General features: G+C 39.9%; 1 protein-coding gene across 4 annotated transcripts in view; it reads right to left on the bottom strand.

Moving 5' to 3' along the window:
- Positions 1-14,193: 14,193 nt before the first annotated feature.
- The window catches only part of LOC109895046 (transducin-like enhancer protein 1), a 50,949-nt gene continuing 42,295 nt past the window's right edge, over positions 14,194-22,847 (bottom strand). For 3 of the 4 annotated variants that reach the window (XM_031830470.1, XM_031830472.1, XM_020488698.2), the window contains exons 18-20: positions 20,570-20,720; positions 19,593-19,669; positions 18,436-19,458 (exon numbers count right to left, since the gene is read on the bottom strand). In XM_031830470.1, coding sequence (XP_031686330.1) covers positions 19,351-19,458; positions 19,593-19,669; positions 20,570-20,720 — 336 coding nt within the window. In that variant the 3' untranslated portion in view covers positions 18,436-19,350. Of the gene's footprint in view, positions 14,746-18,435; positions 19,459-19,592; positions 19,670-20,569; positions 20,721-22,847 lie in introns of those variants that run through there. The other variant, XM_031830471.1, reaches the window with a different exon arrangement.

Raw genomic sequence — 22,847 nt, 5'->3', positions numbered from 1 at the left:
TTGCAGTGGTTGTAACTATTTAGCAGCAGATTTGTCTCCATTTACACAGATTGTTACATTTTATTGCACCTACAGTGGTTCCTCACTGAAATGTTTTGAGATTATGCCGCAGGATTTAGAGGTAATTTGTGGTTTAGTACCCTGCGTCACTGCTTCATTTCTCCAGACCACCGCAAGAGGGAGTTAGAAGATGTAAAAAAAAATCTTCACAAAAATAAATATATATATTCCATGATATTCTTAAAATATGTGTTGACTGAATATAAGCAGCAAGTGATGTTTGCTAAATCAAGTTGATGGCGCAGACATATAGCCTCGGCACCTACATAAGCTGAGGGACTCACTCACTCATGGCTTTGGATCAAAATAAATAAGTACCAACATTCTTTCTGATAGTCTAGAAGTGAAAATTGCAAATAGAAGTGATTATAAAAAGTCACGACTACAATAGATGGCTAGTTTTGGTCTCAAATGAGCACGGTCTGTGAAGAGCGTTTAAAATAAGCAACGTTTGTTAGAAAAACACCAGGAATAAATAGACTTAGACCTATGAACACTTAAATGAGAGTCAGGGTTAGTGATTTGTGTATATTATTAGTTACCCTGACCTGGATGCCATGTATAGTCTATAAAATGAAAAATATTACCACTGTCTCTTGCGCATGTCATTTTCCATTCATAACCAAGGGTTAGCTACGCTGCCAGCTTTTAGAGAGAATTTAAACAACGACCCGTTTAAATTATTTGAGCAAAAAATATTACATTTTATTTGGAATGGCAAGCCAGACAAAATGAAAAAGGGCCTATTGTCTCACCCCATGTTCAATAATGGCCTTGTTCCCTTTATTCAGATTGCAACCGCTCACTTTGGGTTATTTGAAAACAAAATCTCCAAAATAGTGTTTTTTTTAAACAAGGACTTGAAAATGAGATTTTGAACTCTGCAAAACAACATTTCCAGTCTGAGAATGGTAAATTATGAATTAATATATTCATTTGGTACCTAGCAGCGTAGCTAACCCTTGGTACGTCATGAGATACGCAACAGAACATTTTACTGTCTACACTTGGTTTGTTGTTTATATTAAAACATTTTCATTAAATCGATTTTAAATCGGAACTAAAGTTTTGTTAAGAATTCCACAACGAGGTTAGCCTTTACAGCTGGGACTGCAATTTGTGTTCCTTTTTTGTGTGCGTAGATTCCACGAGTGCTAGCTGTCTGTACTACAGACACCTGTCGTCATGGGAAAGACTCATTATCTTTTCGTAAAACAACTGGTTGCAGTAAAGAGCCAATCTGGATACCAAGCAGATACTGAGGGAAATCGACAAGTACCAACAGCTTTACGCTATGGAGGAACAACATACTCCATCATGGAAAGATCCGACCACCTCACAGAATAACTTTAACCCGACAAAAAATAAAATAAAAACAGATTCCTCTACAGACACGGACGATTTACTTACCATTGAGGTAGAGACTAGTGCTCTGGCCAGAATGAATGCAACAATGGAAAAGTTGTGAGGTAGCAGGGCTGAGGGGGAGTTTGGAGTTCAGCCAGAGTGAAATTCTCACGCTCCAAAGAGAAAACAAGACACTCACAGCCAAGGTAAAAATACACGATTCCAACACAGATTGTCTACTCAGGGAAAACAGGGTGATGGAGTCACTTCTAGACATAAAGTTGTAGCATGCTTGAAAATCTATTTTTTTCTGGGATTCCTGAGGACGCATCCAATAATCCAGAGGGCACGATCAGAGAATTCATGCAATCGGCATTGAAACTTCCTATCTAGACTGTGAACAAGGTGGCTTTTCACAGAGTACACAGACTTGGAGCGACAAGACCAAGGGGCCCTGACCAATCATCGCAAAATTTGAACACTACCAACAAAAGGAGCTGATCAAAAGCAGGGAAAGGTAGCTTAAAGGGACCAAATTCAGTCTCAATGACCAATTTCCAAGGGAAATAAACAAACGTCTTAAGATAAGTGTGGCTTTATCATTGTGGACAAACTATTTATAGATGGACAGCTATTCTGAGACAGCTCCATAACACCATGGCTGTACTAAATTCTACAGGGACTTCAGGTCACAAAAAAAGGTATGGGAACTGTAAAAATATCTGAACATTATGAAGTGGATATGAACACACACATACTCAATTACATGCTTGCTTACACATACACACCTGATCTCTCTCTTCTCTCCCTCTATTGTCAAGAAGCATTTTTTATTTTAAAGAGAGACAAACAAACACATTATGTATTTGTCTACAAGTTACCTGAATGTGCAAATAGTCAGGAATGACTCAAGGAAGGTGGTTCCTTTTGAATATGAAAGTTGACGAAAAGGAGATTTGGCTCATTAATCTATATGGTCCAAATCAGGATGATACACACTTCAAACATTTATACCAATTTATTGAACTTACAGGGAACAAATGGTCTAATCATTATGGTAGGAGACTATAACAGTGTTAAGTACCTCAATGGACCGTAAAGGTAATCACTCCACAAACTATCATCTCCGTGCCCTTAAGGAAATCACAAATATTATGGACACATTAGAAATAGGGGATATTTGGAGACTAAAAAACCCTGACCTAGTGAGATATACATGGAGACTTAAGCTAGTCATCTTGACTACTTTGTCTCTTGCATCAAAGGTTAAAAAGTTTTAATAGGAGACAGAATGCAATCAGATCATCTAATTGGCATTCACATAACTCTTATAGATTTTCCACGTGGACGGGGATATTGAAAATTCAGTCAAAGTTAAAAATAAGTTGTCCTCCAGTAAACTAAGACAAAATAATCTGCCCAGGGACTGTGGTTGAAAATTAGCCAGTTGGCTAAAACCGGCACTTTTACTAAAACGTTGATTAATGCACTGTCTCTGTAAAAATAAAAATAAACTTAAGAATTCATAACTGAATTTTTCCAGTATAATATTAGGTTCAGCAAATACCCTTAAATGTTTGGGATACCTTTAAAATGTACTTTTAGGGGTCATTCAATTCAATATTCATCAATATTAAAAAAGCAGTTTCTGGCTAAAGAAACAAGACTAACAAGGGAAATCCATGAACTAATAGTACAGGTAGATAGCAATAAAAATGATACTACAGAGATGAAAAATAAGAACTTGAGGAACTTATTCAAGAACGATCTAATGTCATCTATTACAGAAATAAAGCAAACTGGATGGAATATGGAGAAAAAAAAATGCAAAATTCTTCCTGAATCTCCAATACAGGAACGGTAACAAAAAAATGTGCCGAGGGGGCACTAGAGAGCGTGCTATGGAGTTGACGTGCTTTGCTAGAGCTCCGCTCCATTTTGAAACAAATGAGTATTTATCTTAACCTCTCACGACCTATATCTTCTAACAAATATGACAAAGGGAAAAGGCACCAGAAAAGGGAGCGCTAAACAAGATAATTTGAATGAGATAGACAATGAACCAATTTCAACGTCGCCAACCCACGAGGAGTTAGCTGAAGAGGCTAGCTTCCAAGAGATCCCCACAGAGCCTACGCAAAGTGACATACTGGCTGCCATAAACTCACAAAGCAAGAAGGTGGACACAAGGTTGGCTGATATCTCAAAGAGTATTGGGACCGAAACTGTGAAGGCAACTCAGAGAAGGGTGCATGAGGTTGAGCAGACGACAGTCGATCACGAGGCCATAGAGAAACAGTGCGCAACGTTCAAAAATGACAAAACCCTGAAAGCCCGACTGGAAATGCTTGAGTCGCATTCAAGACGCCAGAACATCCGAATATGTGGCATCCAGGAGGACACTGAGAAAGGAAAACCCACTGAATTTGTCTCGGAACTGATACCGGCCCTGCTGGGGAGTGAACACTTCAAAACGGCCATCCTGATCGACCGCGCACACAGATCTCAGGCAATGAAGCCGGCCAAGGGCGGGCCACCAAGTCCATTCATTGTACGGCTGCACTATCCCCAGACCAGGGATCTCATCCTCAAGCTGGCTAGTCAAAAGTTCCCCCTTAACTTCAACGGAGCCAGGGCGTCTTTCTACCCAGATCTTACCTTGGAGGTGAGGAACCAACGGAAAGAGTATGATGACGTAGGCAACAAATGCAGGGCGGCCAACATCCGATATGGATTCCTCTTCCCAGCCCGGTTTAAGGTGACAGTCGAAGGATCAACACGTACGTTTAACAACCCAAAAGAGGCCGATCTGTTCTTGACAAGCAAGCTCCCTGGCTGAGGATACAGAACGGCTGTGTCAGCCAGCTAAATGACCAAATACAGGCCAGGAATGTGTTTGGATTTCCAGACTATGTCTTTTCGATTAGAAGATCAGAATTTGGGACTTATGATTGGTGAGATGTTGTGGCTAATATAGCACATCATGTTTTAGCGCCACTCATCCCCTAACGTGAGAGTTAAGTGTTATTTAATATTAGCGTATATGCGGAGCATCTATAGACGAGTTAGTTCAAGCTGTATGTCTAGACACCCTAAGGTTTGTGTGTTAGCCAAGGAGTGCTTCGTTTGGGGAAGTCACTCAGTAAAGGGACGGGAGGGGGGATGGGGTATGCGTTTTATGTTCACGTTTATTATTAGTACAGGTGGCATGACAAGCTTTCTTCTGAGTTTTGTATGACAGCAACAATTTGCTCTAAAATAAGAAATGCCACATAGTGACAGAGCACAGAGTAGACCAGGTGGAATAAAGATAGTCAGCTGGAACTGTAATGGCTTAGGGCATGTGGTGAAACGAGCTAAGGTTTTTTCTCATCTTAAATCACTGGGTGCTGACATAGTGTTTCTTCAAAAGGAACTCATATTAAACGCTCCGCTCAGGCCAAGCTACGAGTCGGCTGGATCGGTCAGATATACCAGTCGAACTTTGATGCAAAAGCGAGAGGGGTAGCAATCATGATAAGGAAAAACATTCCGTTTGTTTACTCATCCTCGATTTCAGATCCTAATGGTCGGTATATTATTGTGGCTGGTACACTGAACTCGAAACCAGTAACCTTGGTCAATTTATATGGACCCAACTTCGATGATCCATTATTTTTTCAAAGGGTATTTAAGGACATACCAAATATCTCGGATACAAGTGTTATTGTTGGAGGGGACTTTAACTGTACCTTAGATCCTCTTTTAGATAAACAGCTATCAAGGTCACTTCAACAATCAAATGCCAGTGTCTGTCTAAATACATTGATGACAAACCTTAACATTGTCGATATTTGGAGACTGACACACCCAACAGACAGGGATTACTCTTTCTTTTCATCAGTTCATAAATCATATTCCAGAGTTGACTATTTTTGTTGGACTCCAAACTAATTTCAGCAGCTGAGTCGGTTACCCATCACCCTATTCTAATTACGGACCACTCTCCTGTGTTCATGGTGCTGAAACTCGACAATATGTCGACAGGTCGGCGACCGTGGCGCTTAGACGCATACCTGCTGAAAGATGAGGCTTTTTGTCAGTCTTTGAAGGAGCAGATTGCCTTTTTCCTCGGAACTAACGACACAGGGGATGTTGACAACTCCACCCTTTGGGAATCTCTAAAGGCTGTGATTAGAGGTTACATTATTTCTTATACATCAGAAAGGAAGAAACGCACCAATATTAGGCTGAGTGAAATTGAAAGAGTTAGGGGAACAGGAGAACGTTTTTAGGACAAATTCCTCGTATACAGTCCTTGAGAACATCAAAGTTAAAATATGAATACAATACTATCCTTTCGATTCGGGTGGGGTCTTTACTTGCTAGAACGCAACAAAGTTATTTTGAACTGGGTGACAAACCACAAATTATTAGCAAGACAGCTAAGGCATGTACAGGCATCTAGAGCTATTCACAAAATAAAAGACAAGGGTAAAATATAACAGATCTGCCGGATATTAATAAATGCTTTGAGCAGTTTTACGAGCTATACCAATCAAAATGCGATGCTACTGATCCACAAACTATGGAACGCTTTCTCGCTGAATGTGAACTTCCTAAACTAGACAGGGGGGCAGCTTCTGCACTCGATGCAGGGATAACTTTGGAGGAAATTAACACAGCGATAGCACAATTTCCAAACAGCAAGGCCCCTGGGCCCGATGGATATGTAATAGAATTCTACAAGAAGTACTGCGCCAGTCTTATCTCCACTTATGTTGTGAATGTTTAAACAATCCAAAGAAAATGCCAAACTCCCGCAAACACTGTATGAATAAATAGCCCACCCTTTTCACCTACCTCATCCCCGTACTGTTTTTATTTATTTACTTTTCTGCTCTTCTGCACACCAATATCTCTACCTGTACATGACCATCTGATCTTTTATCACTCCAGTGTTAATCTGCAAAATTGTAATTATTTGCCTACCTCCTCATGCCTTTTGCACACATTGTATATAGACCCCCCCTTCGTTTTCTACTGTGTTATTGACTTGTTAATTGTTTACTCCATGTGTAACTCTTTGTTGTATGCTCACACTGCTATGCTTTATCTTGGCCAGGTCGCAGTTGCAAATGAGAACTTGTTCTCAACTAGCCTACCTGGTTAAATAAAGGTGAAATAAAAATAAAAAAAATAAAATAAAAAATGAGGCTACACTAGCATTGATCTTGAAAAAAGATAGAGATTCCATGGAGATGTCGTATTATCGCCCCGTGTCGTTACTCCCCATAGAAAACAAGGTATTGACAAAGATATTGGCAAACCGATTGAAAATATATATTTCTGACATCATACACCCTGACCAGACAGGTTTTATCCCGGGCCGACACTACAATTTGAGATGTCTTTTCAACGTAATGTATCACGATCATAAGGTTGAGGCCGTGGTAATAGCTCGATGCAGAGAAGGCGTTTGACCGGATTGAGTGGAAGTATATGATGTCGGTTCTGGAGCACGTCGGGTTCGTAAAGGAATTTATTCATTGGATAATAATTATTTATGCACGCCCAATGGCGTCCGTGGTAACCAATCAAGAAATGTCGCAGTCATTCCGCTTGTTCAAGGGGTGCCCTATTTCGCCTGCTCTCTTCGCTATAGCCATGGAACCCCTTGCTACTCGCATTCGGGCATGTGCCGATATAGCTTCTGTTAAAATAAAAAAGGACACACAGCACAATTTCCCTATATGCAGACGATGTTCTTCTGTTTTTGTCCAAGCCTAAAACTTCTATTCCATCCTTACTTAACTTGATAAACACATTTGGCTCCTTCTCTGGCTACAAGATAAACTGGCATAAACTGGCAAAAAAGTGAGTTTATGCCAATATCACGGCCTGTGGATATGCAATTTCTGCAATCTACCCAGTTTAGAACAGTGATGGACAAGTTCACAAGCCTTGGCATTGTAGTGACAAGAGACCTTGATCAGCTATTGAAAGTGAATTGGGACATGAAAATATATCAGCTTAAACAAAATATAGATTTTTGTAAAACTCTGCCTATCTCCTTGGTTGGTCGTATAAACGCTAAAAGGTTGTCCTACCCAGGTTTCTTTACCTCTTCCAATGTCTACCCAATTTCATACCACAAAGCTTTTTTAAGAAACTGGATTCAATAGTAACTCCATTTTATGGGATAACAAGGTAGACGGAATTTCAAAGAAGCATTTATGCAAGTACAAAATAGAGGGGGGCTTTGGCCTTCCTCACTTTAAACTGTATTATTGGGCTGCTAATCTGAACATTGTGTCTTTCTGGAGGGAAAGCTTACCTGCGATGAGACAGAAGGATATGCCTGCATGGCTTTTGATTGAGCAGGCCTCCTGTCAACGTTCCTCACTCCCTGCACTTGTTAATAGCCCATCATATGTGAAAAAAATCCACTTATGACTCTAACCCAGTCCTTTGTCATGCTTAGGATCTGGAAACAGATTAGGTATTTTCTTAACATACCCACTGTATACATTGACAGCCCGATTTGCCTGAATCATGCTTTCCACCCCGCATTGGATGATGTGGTGTTTTCACAGTGGAGGGAGAAGGGGCTCACAACAATTGGTAATCTATACATAGATGGTCAGTTAGCTTCATTTCAACAATTACAGGGAAAGTTCAACATGCCAACAACACATTTTTTCAGACGTTGACCCACTTATTCTGGACATGTCCTAAGTTACATGTTTACTGGGCTCTCATTTTTGATTACTTATCTAGAGCCTTTGATAGAGTTCTAGCCCCAGACCCATTGACCACTCTGTTTGGTACAGTTTATGGGAATAACCACGAAGGGAAAGCTGTCTCTCTTTGTACTCTATTAGCCAAAAGGCTCATATTGCAATTTTGGAAACTGGAGACTGTACCTACCTTTGAAATGTGGTTACGGGACTTAGGGAATGTAATACATATGGAAAAGATTCGATACAATACCTCCAATAGAAGTCCAATGTTTTACAAAATATGGCAGCCGATACTGGATAAATGGTCTAGTCCCGCTTCATAACTGGGTTGACGATCTGCTGCTACTCTGTGCTGTACTCCACTCAATATTTATTTTTGACTAAACTACACTGCTTGTAATGACTATATGCTGCCTTCTTATACATGTACCACCTAATAGGATTTTGTGTATGTGTGAGTTAAGTTTTGTTTTGTCCTCTAAATTGGCCATCCCATTCAACAGTACAATGAATGTCATTGTTAGTATTGCTGTCTTTTTTATTTGATTTATTGTAAAATAAACATAAAAATGTTAAAAAGAATTTGCCGAAACTCGTTACTGAAGACAGAGTCATCTATGATTCTCTGAATGATATTTTAAAAGAGGAAGCCAATTATTTTAGGCAGATGTTCTCTTTTCCGTCTCATCCTTTCCCACTGAATGAAGATTAAGGTAAGGAATCGTTTCCAAATAATATTTAAAAAATTGAAAATTACCAAAATGTACAGAAAGATCAGTGCGAAGGCCAAATTACAGAGGAAGAACTTTGAGGCTATTAAATCCTTTCAGTCTGGAAAAACCCCAGGGCTTGATGGCAGAGGTTTATCAAGTAATTTTTTTATATACTAAAAGCTCCATTGTTAGATTGTTTTAACTACTCCTATAGAAATGGTAGTCTGTCAGGTACTTAGCAGGAAGGTCTGATTTCTCTATTATTAAAACAAGACCCAGATGGCAAATATAAAGACCCAGTCTAAAAACCTGGAGGCCCCTTACACTTCAATGTTGTGATGCAAAAATACTAGAAAAATGCATAGCACTCAGAATTAAAAGGGTTTTACCAGGTGTTGTTCATTCTGATCAGACGATACATTGGAGACAATATACGACAACTACTAGAAATAATAGAACATCATGAAACATAAGAAGCCAGGAATGGTATTTATAGCAGATTTTAAAAAGGCATTTGATAAATTAATTTATATATTATATTTATAAATGCCTGGATCTTCCCATTTCACAAGATTCAAGACTGTGCCTTTCAGCTAAATTTTTTATATAGAATTCTTGCCACCAACAAAATGTTGAATATTTGGGGCATAAAATCCTCAAAGCTCTGCAGATTTTGTTGGGAGGATACAGAATTAATAGACCACTCATTTTGGTATTGCCCTCAGGTAGCCCGTTTCTGATCTCAGGTTCAGGAATGTCTGAAAATGCATAGCATTGGTCTAAAATTGGCCCTAGAAATAGTACTGTTAGGAGATCTGGAGAGACGGGGTCAGTCAATTACTAATACTCTTAGTATTTATCTTCAATCCGTAGATTCTGATTAGATAGATTGAAATTGTACGTTAAACATCACAGCATAGTTGAAAGATGTGTTACGTAGAAACCTGAAGTGGGTGGCCAGCAGAGATAGATGTGATGGGCTGAGGGAAGCTGAGGGTTGGTATGTGGAATTGGAGTTGCTGTGTGGGAGATTGACCATCATTCTAAGATAAAAGTTTTAAAAAATAGAGTCTAAATAAAACATAATAAAAAGTACATTTGAATGACATGAAGTGGCATTGTTATGAAAAATAAAAAATAAAGTAATACATTCATTCAATACAGAAGAAGCCATCCATCCACCAATTATGGGCTATTTGCAAGACAATAGACTCTTGCCAAGGAGGGTAAGGGAAGAATGTATTTTTGCAGAGTATACAACCATGCTGACAACCAGCCATGGCGATCAGTGGACAAAGGGCTGGACAACGGGCTGCACCGAGAAAAAAAAATGCATGGTTCCACAGAATACCAACTGGGATGGAGCCGAAGGTGAATGTGGCTTCTTCATCAACATCTTTATGCCTTCGTTAATAAAAATAATGATAAAAATACTTGTTCAAAATGCAGATGTTTATTTCATTATGGATCCATAACGAAATGCTATGGGAATAAATATCCCTGAATGACAGAAATATTGGAAAAGTAGGCTTTGATCTGGGCCTGCAGGATGCAAAGTTCTTTGTTTGTCAGACGAATCATTAGGTCGAAATTACAGAACATGCATGGTTAATTTTCTGGAAAAATTTATATATAATATAACTCAGCAAAAAAAGAAACGTCAACTCACTGTCAACTGTGTTTATTTTCAGCACAGTTAACATGTGTAAATATTTGTAAGATTCCACAACAGACAAACTGAACAAGTTCCACAGACACATGACTAACTGAAATGGAATAATGTGTCCCTGAACAAAGGGGGGGGGGGGGGGGTCAAAATCAAAAGTAACAGTCAGCATCTGGTGTGGCCACCAGCTGCATTAAGTACCTGCAGTGCATCTCCTCCTCATGGACTGCATCAGATTTGCCAGTTCTTGCTGGGCGATGTTACCCCACTCTTCCAACTAGGCACCTGCACGATTCCAGACATTTCTGGGAGGAATGGCCCTAGCCCTCACCCTCCGATCCAACAGGTCCCAGACATGGTTAATGGGATTGAGTCCGGGCTCTTCCCTGGCCATGGCAGAACACTGACATTCCTGTCTTACAGAAAATCACACACAGAACGAGCAGTATGTCTTGTGGCATTGTCATGCTGGAGGGTCATGTCAGCCTGCAGGAAGGGTACCACATGAGGGAGGAGGATGTCTTCACTGTAAAGCACAGCATTGAGATTGCCTGCAATGACAAGCTCAGTCTGATGATGCTGTGACGCACCGCCCCAGACCTCCACCTCCAAATCGATCCCGCTCCAGAGTACAGGCCTCGGAGTCACGCTCATTCCTTCGACGATAAATGCGAATCCAACTATCACCACTGGTGAGACAAAACTGAGACCAGTCCTGTCTGGTCCAGCGACGGTGGGTTTGTGCCCATAGGCGACGTTGTTGCCAGTGATGTTTGGTGAGGACCTGCCTTACAACAGGCCTACAAGCCCTCAGTCCAGCCTCTCTCAGCCTATTGTGAACAGTCTGAGCACTGATGGAGGGATTGTGTGTTCCTGGTGTAACTCGGGCAGTTGTTGTTGCCGCCTTCCTGTACCTGTCCCGCAAGTGTGATGTTCGGATATACCGATCCTGTGCAGGTGTTGTTACACATGGTCTGCCACTGCGAGGACTATCAACTGTACATCTCGTCTCCCTGTAGCGCTGTCTTAGGCGTCTCGCAGTATGGACATTGCAATTTATTGCCTTGGCCACATCTGCAGTCCTCATGCCCCCTTGCAGCATGCCTAAGGCACGTTCACGCAGTAGAAAGGCCTCTTTAGTGTCCTAAGTTTTCATAACTGTGACCTTAATTGCCTACCGTCTGCAAGCTGTTAGTGTCTTAACTGTTCCACAGGTGCATGTTCATTAATTGCTTACGGTTCATTGAACAAGCTTGGGAAACAGTGTTTAAACCCTTTACAATGAAGATCTGTGAAGTTATTTGGATTTCTACAAATTATCTTTGAAAGACAGGGTCCTGAAAAAGGAACGTTTCTTTTTTTGCTGAGTTAATACAACCGTAGAAAACAGTTGCAGATCGGAGGGCCACCAAGCGAAAGACCAATGAGGCACGGGTAAACGGCGGGAGTATATATGACTCTCTGAGGACTGGGCCAACGCTCTCCGCTTCTCCCTTCCCTCGGTGCGGAGTTCTGGGCCGGAAGGTTGGCTTCGTCTCTCGCCCAAGCTCGGTTCCTTGCATCTACATGTCGCTTGGGTCGCACCCGACCGGCTCCATCCTCCCTTTCCGAAGGGGATTTGGGTTGCTGGTGAACCAGGTCTTCCCACCTCCGTCTCCAATATCAAGGTGCACATGGGTCTATTTATATAATGAATATGAATTCAGAGGGTAGAAATTATTAAATATTAAAGCATTAGACCTCTCACTAAAAGCATCAGCCCTACAAAAGTTATACTTAAATCCAAACGGGTTCTCTAGCAAATGAGTAAGAATGGATTATTCACCATGGCAACCAACAAAATGTAGTTCTTAGTTTGGCTTGTTTGCAGAATTCACAGCTTGCTAAGCTTGAGGAAAAACAAAATGCCTCCAGCAGAATATCTAAAGGGCTTTTATATAATAAAAATGGATAACAGATCACTATCATAATATTAAAAACTTTCAAATGCATTCATGAATTAAATAGTTTTACCCGACAATGTTGCGGTTTGGCCTATTTATATAATGGATATGAAATCGGAGGGCAGAAATTATTAAAAGTATTAGACCTCTCTCTAAAGGTGTCAGTCATACTAAAGTTAAAACTTAAATCCGAACAGGTTGGAGATAAGAGTACATGGCCATAAAGGCTAGATCATTTTTTAAGCTGTTCAAACCCAGCAGGGTCAAATAATATAAAACAGTGGTTAGAGGGTGCAACTGGTCAGCACCTTAAGAGTAAATGCCAGTTGGCTTGTCATAGCTGAGCATTCAGATGTCAAGCCAGCGTGTGTGAGAGTGAGAGGGTGAGAATCGAAAGACCGAGTAACGTGTGGGATATAGCAATAAGAATGTCAGTTTAAAATGCAGATCAGCTCATATTACCCTTCTCAGAGTTAAGAATTTTGTGTGTTCAATTATTTGTGACATTGTTCTATACTCCCCCTATCATTAGCTGGTTGAATTAATGTGGTTAAAATTAATACCCTCCCTAACTTCTAACTCTTTAAATGTATACCTATTTTTATTCCCAAATCTCACTTTCTGGATTTTTTTAAATCTAAGGATCCGCAAGGTGTTCCTTTAAAAGGCCTAAACCCTTAGGGGGCATGGCCCTACCTAATTTCCAGTTTGCTTATTGGGCTGCCAACTTCCGTGTAATTCAGTACTGGATCCGTGCAGATACCCCACATATCATTCCAGCATGGTTGAAGATAAAATCTTCCACATGTATATCATCCTCACTGGCTGCTTTGACACATTCCCTATTCATTCTGCTACTTCAAGTTATACCAAAAACATTTTTAGTAAAAACCACTCTCTGGAACCAGTTTAGACGTCAATGAATAGGTTACTTGCCGGCCCCAAAATAAGTGGACCTGGCACTTTGCTCTTCTCACTATAAAAGGGTCTGAACAGATAGAGTTGATCCTCTCAATCATTTGTGTTATTTGGATGTAAGACATTTGACAGAAGTAGCCTAACGAATGTATAAAAATAATTATACCGAAGTGTTATTTGTTTTTCCATCTAAAAATGTCAGTATACCATGCAACACTAGCACAAAGGCCCATAGTCAAGAGCACTAAGCAGTGCTCCACAGTCCTGAACGCACAAACATGCACACAAGCATTTAATTGTACTGTGTACACTTTGCTGTATCCTGTGCGGATGACAAATAAATGTTGACGCAACTGCACATAGTCTCCAATTGCAGATGTAGCCAGTTTCATTGCTCTCTGAAGAGCAGCTCATTATTCAGTAGCACCTCCTCCACTTCCCCCTGGAAGCCCTCCTCTAATGGTTATTAGCCTGCAAATTAACCTCCACACCGCACGTTAATGATAATTGCATTAGCATTAACCCACAATCACTGTGTGAATGGACCTGCTCAACACCTGCTCTGCTGTGCTCAGCTAATGAACCTCCCAAGAGGAACCATTCAGACGTCTATGTTCTCAACGTTAACCTCAACACGTCTGCTATTGATGAGCTTTAAGATGAAAATCAAGATTATGACTATAGCAATGAGTGCCATTTGACATTCTCACCCATATCTGATTAGTCTCTACATACGAGTTAACCCATGTAGTCTTTGAATATAGGCCTTCTTGGATTAAAGACCATGCCCAAGAACAAGAACGTCACAATTCACTTTGGAAGCCAGAGAAAAGACGTTTGTTAGAATAAAAAGAACATTTATTATCTAGACATTTCAATTGATTTATATTAGCTAGCAGTAAGACCATTTAGTGTATTTTCCTGGTTAGATATTTCCCATGTAAAAGACATACCAAACATTTGTTATTTCTAAAGCAATTACTGTAAGAAAACAAATATACACTTTTTACAAGTACTCGACCGATAAAATACAAAGAAAAGAACTAATTACATGATAGCAATAGCAGACATGTAGGAAGGGACACAGTACTAGGGTGTGAAAGTTCTGATTGGAAAGTCATGTCTGAAAGAAGAGCAAGCTGAGGTCAGAGGTCACAAATGGTAGAGGTCACCAGGACATTCACATTCTTTGTCTGTAAAAATAAACTACAATGCCATTAATTCGGCACCTCTGAGGTTTCGGTCTGCCTTTCTGTCCATCTGTCTATAATGAGGTTTCGGTCCATCTCTCTATATCCATGCATCCATCCGACTGTCTGTCCATCATCAATTGTTCTGGAAGCTCTGCCCATGAATGGTCATGTATAGACAATGTTCTGTAGGATCCCATGACCCAGGGTCAGTTGTACAGTTCAAAGGTCACGTATATACAGTAGTGCCTTCAGAAAGTTTTCATACCCCTTGACTTATTCCACATTTTGTTGCGTTACAGCCTGAATTCAAAATTGGATTAAATATACAGTTGAAGTCGGAAGTTTACATACATCTTAGCCAAATACATTTGACCTCAGTTTCAAAATTCCTGAAATTTAATCCTAGTAAAAATCCTGTCTTACGTCAGTTAGGATCACCACTTTATTTTAAGAATGTGAAATGTCAGAATAATAGAAGAATTATTTATTTCAGCTTTTATTTCTTTCATCACATTCCCAGTGGGTCAGAAGATTACATACACTCAATTCGTTTTGGGTAGCATTGCCATTAAATTGTTTAACTTGGGTCAAACGTTTCAGATAGCCTTCCACAAGCTTCCCACAATAAGTTGGGTGAATTTTGGCCCATTCCTCCTGACAGAGCTGGTGCAACAGAGTCAGGTTTGTAGGCCTCCTTGTTAGCACATACTTTTTATGTTCTGCCCACAAATTTTCTATATGATTGAGGTCAGGGCTTTGTGATGGCCACTCCAATACCAATACCTTAAGCCACAACTTTGGGGTCATTGTCCATTTGGAAGACCCATTTGCGACCAAGCTTTAACTTCCTGATGTCTTGAGATGTTGCTTCAATATATCCACATAATTTTCTTACCTCATGATGCCATCTATTTTGTGAAGCGCGCCAGTCCATCCTGTAGCAAAGCACCCACACAAAATGATGCTGCCACCCCTGTGCTTCATGGTTGGGATGGGGTTCTTCGGCTTGCAAGCGTCCCCCTTTTTCCTCCAAACATAACGATGGTCAATCTGGCCAAACAATTGTATTTTTGTTTCATCAGAACAGAGGACATTTCTCCAAAAAGTTCAATCTTTGTCCCTATGTGCAGTTAGTTGCAAACCGTAATCTGGCTTTTTTTATTGGAGGTTTTGGAGCAGTGGCTTCTTCCTTGCAGAGCGGCCTTTCAGGTTATGTAGATATAGGACTCGTTTTACTGTGGATATAGATGGTAGACGTCGACCGATTAATCGGAATGGCCGATTACAAGTTTTCATAATCGGTAATCTGCGTTTTGGACACCGATCATGGCCGATTACATTGCACTCCACGAGGAGACTGCGTGGCAGGCTGACAACCTGTTGTGCGAGAGCAAAAAGGAGCCAAGGTAAAGTGCATTAAACATATCTTATTAAAAACAATCTTAACATAATCACTAGTTAACTACACATGGTTGATGATATTACTAGTTTCTCTAGCTTGTCCTGCGTTGCATATAATCGATGCGGTGCCTGTTAATTTATCATTGAATCACAGCCTTCTTTGCCAAATGGGTGATTTAACAAGCACATTCGCAAAAAAAGCACTGTCGTAACCATAAACATCAATGCCTTTCTTAAAATCAATACACAAGTATATATTTTTAAACCTGCATATTTAGTTAATATTGCCTGCTAACATGAATTTCTTTTAAATAGGGAAATTGTGTCACTTCTCTTGCGTTCTGTGCAACAGAGTCAGGGTATATGCAGCATTTTGGGCCACCTGGCTCATTGCGAACTGTGTGAAGACCATTTCTTCCAAACAAAGACAGCCAACTTCACCAAACAGGGGATGATTTAACAAAAGCATATTTGCAACAAAAAAACACAATCGTTGCATGAATGTACCTAACCATAAACATCAATGCCTTTCTTAAAATCAATACACAGAAGTATATTTTTTTAAACCTGCATATTTAGTTAAAATAAATTCATGTTAGCAGGAAATATTAAACTAGGGAAATTGTGTCACTTATCTTGCGTTCATTGCAAGAGTCAGGATGCAACAGTTTGGGCCGCCTGGCTCGTTGAGAACTAATTTGCCAGAATTTACGTAATTATGACATAACATTGAAGGTTGTGCAATGTAACAGCAATATTTAGACTTATGGATGCCACCCGTTAGATAAAATACGGAACGGTTCCATATTTCACTGAAAGAATAAACATCTTGTTTTCTAAATTATAGTTTCCGGATTTGACCATATTAATGACCTAAGGCTCATATTTCTGTGTGTTATTATGTTATAAAGTCTATTATTTGATAGAGCAGTCTGAGCGGTGGTAGGCAGCAGCAGGCTCGTAAGCATTCATTCAAACACACTGTCCTGCGTTTGTCAGCAGCTCTTCGCAATGCTTCAAGCATTGCGCTGTTTATGACTTCAAGCCTATCAACTACCGAGATTCGGCTAAAGTACCTAGAACATCCAATAGTCAAAGGTATATGTAATACAAATGGTATAGAGAGAAATAGTCATATAATAACTACAACATAAAACTTCTTACATGGGAATATTGAAGACTCATGTTAAAAGGAACCACCAGCTTTCATATGTTCTCATGTTCTGAGCAAGGAACTTAAACGTTAGCTTGTTTACATGGCACATATTTCACTTTTACTTTTTTTTCCAACACTTTGTTTTTGCATTATTTAAACCAAATTGAACATGTTTCATTATTTATGACCAAATTGATTTTATTGATGTATTATATTAAGTTAAAATAAAAGTGTACATTGTTCATTCAGTATTGTTGTAATTGTCATTTTTACAAATATATGTATAAAATTGGCCCATTAATCGGAATCAGCTTTTTTTGGTCGTCCAATAAATCGGTATTGTAAAATCATAAATCGGTCCACCTCTAATAGATACTTTTGTACCCGTTTCCTCCAGCATCTTCACAAGGTCCTTTGCTGTTGTTCTGTGATTGATTTGCACTTTTCGCACCAAAGTATGTTCATCTCTAGGAGACAGAACGCGTCTCCTTCCTGAGCAGTATGATGGTTGCGTGGTCCCATGGTGTTTATACTTGTGTACTATTGTTTGTACAGATGAATGTGGTAACTTCAGGCATTTGGAAATTGCTCCCAATGATGAACCAGACTTGTGGAGGTCTACAATTTTTTTCTGAGGTCTTGGCTGATTTCTTGATTTTCCCATGATGTCAAGCAAAGAGGCACTGATTTTGAAGGGAAGCCTTGAAATACATCCACAGGAACACCTCTTGACTCAAATGATGTCAATTAGCATATCAGAATCTTCTAAAGCCATGACATTTTATGGAATTTTCCAAACTGTTTAAGGCACCCACCAAACATCCTATAATGACAAAGTGAAAACATGTTTTTAGAAATGTTTGCTAATTTCTTGAAAATAAAATACAGGTATCTCATTTACATAAGTATTCACACCCCGAGTCAATACTTTGTAGAAGCACCTTTGGCAGGGACTGCAGCTGTGAGTCTTTATGGGTAAATCTCTAAGAGCTTTCCACACCTGGATTGGGCAACATTTGCCCATTATTATTTTCAAAATTATTCAAGCTCTGTCAAATTGGTTATGGTCATTGCTAGACAACCATTTCCAGGTCGTCATAGATTTAAGTTAAATGTAACTCGGCCACTCAGGAACATTCACTGTCTTCTTGGTAAGCAACTCCAGTGGCCTTGTGTTTTAAGTTATTGTCCTGCTGAAGGTGAATTAATCTCCCAGTGTCTAGCGGAAAGCAGACTGAACCAGATTATCCTTTAGGATTTTGCCTGTGCTTAGTTCCATTCCTTATGTATTTTTTTTTATGCCCAGTCCTTAACAATTAATAGCATACCGATACATGATGCAGCCATCACTATGCTTGAAAATATGGAGAGTGGTATTTGTCCCAAACATCACAGTTTGTATTCAGGACAAAATGTTAATTGCTTAGCCACATTTTTTGAAGTATTACTTTAGTGCCTTGTTGCAAACAGGATGCATGTTTTGGAATATTTGTATTCTGTACAGGCTTCCTTCTTTTCACACTGTCAATTGGGTTAGCATTGTGGAGTAACTACAATCCATCATCAGATTTCTCCTAACACAGCCATTAAACTATTTTAAAGTCACCATTGGCATCATGGTGAAATCCCTGAGCGGTTTCCTTCCTCTCCGGCAACTGAGTTAGCAAGGATGCCTGTATCTTAGTGACTGGGTGTATTGATACACCACCCGAAGTGTAACTAATAACTTCACTATGGGAAGTTATTTAAAAAGGGATATTCATTGTCTGTTTTTTCAATTTTATCCATCTAAGAAGCATTGGAAAACCTCCCTGGTATTTTGTTGTTGAATCGTTGTTTGAAATTCACTGCTCAACTGAGGGACCTTATAGATAATTGCACTGTGTGGGGTGCAGAGATGAGGTAGTCATTCATAAATCATTTTAAAACAGAGTCCATGCACACAGAGTCCATGCAACTTATTGTGTGACATGTTAAGCACATTTTTACTCCTATTTCGGCCATAACAAAGGGCTTGAATACTTACTGACTCAAAACCCATTTAACATTATGGGGTATTTTGTGTAGGCCAGTGACCAAAAATAAATCAAAATTCAGGCTGTAACACAAAATGTGGAAAAAGGCAAAGGGTGTAGAACTTTCTGCAGTATCCCCTGACCCAGGGTTGGTTTTAGAACAGTGAAAGCTACTTTGGGTTGCCAGTTGCTGATCCTAGTGCTCACCAGTGCAGTCTAGTAGATGACTTCATAGACAGTGGCCTTCTTATCTCCAGAACCTGTAACTATGTACTTATCATCCACTGAGATGTCACAGCTTAGCACTGACGAAGACTCCTTCGACTAGAGTTAGATTGGAAAGAGAGCGAGAGAGAGCGAGAAAGATTAGAGCAAGCTCAACACCCAGCCTTGATACAAGATAAATAAAAAACATGTTGGTAGGAAGGCCGTCGGAGTGAACAGGAGTGTGTGTGTACCTGGAATATACTGGCTCCGTACGGTGTCCTCCACGCATTCAGCAGGTTATCCTTCCCTGTGCTCACAAACCATTTTCCTGGGCAGGCAGAGAAATAGGAGACAGAGCTTTAGGAATCACATAGACATACAGTAGAGCTAGGACAGATACTACTGTGGATGCAGGGGCCAAATCCCAGGGAACCCAGAGTATAAATAAAATGAATTTAAAAAAACAATCAAATCACATCACATTAGGATTAGAGCTACTGTATATGAAGAGACAAGGAGAGAGCCAATTGCATTTCCTTGACTCCTCACCTCTCCGCCTCCTCAAAACCCACTGGATGATAAAGTCAGAAGTCCCTCCCCTCTGACCTTCTCCTCCAATGGATTTTGAGGAGAGAGGACACGAGGAGTCAACTAAATACAAAATACAATTGAGATTCTCCAATGAAAACAGAATATAAGGCTGTCTACTAGGTCAACAAAATAAGTTGAACTGAATACCTGTATTAAAACAGGGAGTTTAATACATCTCGGTTCAAAGTGGAAAATGAACCAGGGAAAGGAGACTCATTTGAGCGCTAGTTCCATCAGTTAGAAAATGCCAACATAACATGGAGACAAAAGCCGGTAACATCGTTGTTTTTAAGATGCATCGACCATACAGAATCTTCAAAGTAGCCATCCTTTGCCTTGATGACAGCTTTGCACACTCTTCCTTGTGCTATTTCATAGTTTTGATGTCTTCACTATTATTCTACAATGTAGAAAATAGTAAAAATAAAGAAACCCTTGAATGGGTAGGTGTCCAAACTTTTGACTGATACTGTACATCAAGTTACAGTACACAGCTAACAAAGACATAGTATGCGTCCCAAATGGCCCCCCAATGCTCTGCATGGTCAAAAGTAGTGCACTAGGGAATAGGGTGCCATTTGAGACGCATACACACATCTTGAGCACGTCAGCCAGAGCTCTGGTGACATGGCCTTACCACAGGAAGCAAACTGGAGGGAAAGCACACAGCTCTCGTGGAGGTGGAGCTGGTACTTGTCTGGCTTGGTGACGTGGAGCACCTCCACATTACTACTCTCCATCCCCACCGCCAGCCACTCTCCCGTCGGACAGTACCCCAGAGAAAAGATCTGGAGAGGGGGCAGAGGGACAAAATGGTCAGTGTGTGTGTGTGTTCATGTGCGTGAGAGATAGACCGATACATACAGTAGTACCCCAGAGAGAAGATTTACAGAAAGGGCAGGGGACAACCAGGGCCCGGTTTCCCAAAAGCATCGTTATTAACGTTGCACTTGAAAACGCTCGTAATTTAAACACCTGCCTCAGACCACTGGTAGAACAGCTAAGTGTGTCATTGGATGCTTTTTTTGCCCTCCCGTGTCACTTTATACAGAGAAGAACATAGAAACACATGATTTATCAGTCTCCTTGTGACTTCCGAACAAAGTTCACAACAAATACAAAGTTACCAATGTGTTTGCAATTGACACAAACAAGCGATATAAATACGCTTCAAATGAAAAATTAGATGACTGCATTAAAACATAAAACTGTAGGCTACAGGCCTATTTCAATCCATTTGAAATACATTTAACGTTCAATCAATTGAGCTCCATTTCACTACTTGTAGTCTGTCTAATTTGTCTCAATACATTTAATGATGTGTAGCCTAACATGGTGAATTTGTACATTTTTATTGGGTAAACAGAATAAGGTGCCCCAATATTTGCAGCCGTAGGTGGAAATCCCTATGAGCTGATCCCTCATCAGAATTTGGAAATAATTATAATGTTAAGGAAAAATGTGAATGGAGAAAGCTGATCCGAGAGCAGCACTTCCTTTCTTTCAATCCTATCAGTATCGACATATACTCCAACTTAGCAACCAATCTCTCTGCGTGGTATTTGGGGGAAATGCATGTTGCATCTTCGGCCATTGTAGCAAAAATGTTCCATCGCTATTGGGAAACCGGTCTCTGATCAGTGTGTGTGTTCAGGGGCATGAGAAATCGACACACAGACAGACACAGCTGCCACAACAAACAACCCTGCCTTTCTCCCCTTCACAATTCACTCCTTAGGTGTTAAGCTAATATCATCCTGCTAGAGGGCTAAACGTGTTAAAAAAAGAATAATATTTGCACCGAAAACAACCCAACACAAGTTACTTACAAGCCCTTAACCAACAATGCAGTTTCAAAAATAGAGTGAAGAAAATATTTACTAAATTTACACAAAAAAAATGTAAAAAATAAATCACAATAAAATAACAATGGAGGCTATATACAGGGAGTACCGTCACCGAGTCAATGTGCGGAGGTACAGGATAGTCGAGGAAATGTATACATGTAGGCAGGGGTAAAGTGACTATGCATAGATAATAAACCACGAGTCGCAGCAGTGCAAAAACAAATGGGGGTGTCAATGTAATAGTCCAGGTGGCCATTTGATTAATGGTTCAGGAGTCTTATGGCTTGGGGGTAGAAGCTGTTAAAGAAAAAAATCTTCATCCAGTTCGAGGTGAGTAATCGCTGTTCTGATATCCAGAAGCTCTTTTCAGTCATAGCATCAACAAAATAAGTAAAACAATGCGGAGGAAAAAACCCACAAAATAACACAAAACAGCAGCCATCCCCTCCGGTGCTATTGCATATTACACTATTGTGTATTACACTATTGTGCTCCCTATTTTCACATAACAGATACATAGTGTATAACTCTGGATACGCCTATTGCACTAGCAGGCTGTAAAGAATACACCGTTGCGAGGAGAAAACAAGCAGCAACCAAATGGTATGACATCATTCCTCAACAGTGATTTTAGATGCCGGGCTCCAAATGATTATTTTTCATTGGTAGCAACCGAAAAGCAACAGAAAATAAGATTTTATAAATTGAGATTGGGCATTTTAACCAATCAGATCAGCTCTGATTGGTCAAAAGACCAATTAGTGGAAAAAATATCAGAATTGGCCTGTCTGTCTAAATGCAGCCTATGAATTCTAGCTATTTTGTGCCCTAGAAACTAATATGTAAACATGGAAATACATATGTTTATTATAAAAGCTCAAATGTATATACAAATACCGGTCATTGAAATTACAAAGTAATTTGTGGAATATTAGGTTTCTACATTGTATAAAAGCACTATTTTCCCATTGAGGTGTATAACATTGAACATTTTACAACTGTCGCTTTAAAAGACATGCAGAGATCATAAATGTATTGCTATGATCATTGATGTCCTGAAGAAGCTAT

The sequence above is a fragment of the Oncorhynchus kisutch genome, linkage group LG8, assembly GCF_002021735.2.
Source record: "Oncorhynchus kisutch isolate 150728-3 linkage group LG8, Okis_V2, whole genome shotgun sequence".
Lineage (NCBI taxonomy): Eukaryota > Metazoa > Chordata > Actinopteri > Salmoniformes > Salmonidae > Oncorhynchus > Oncorhynchus kisutch.
This window is presented reverse-complemented; position numbering and strand designations above follow the sequence as displayed.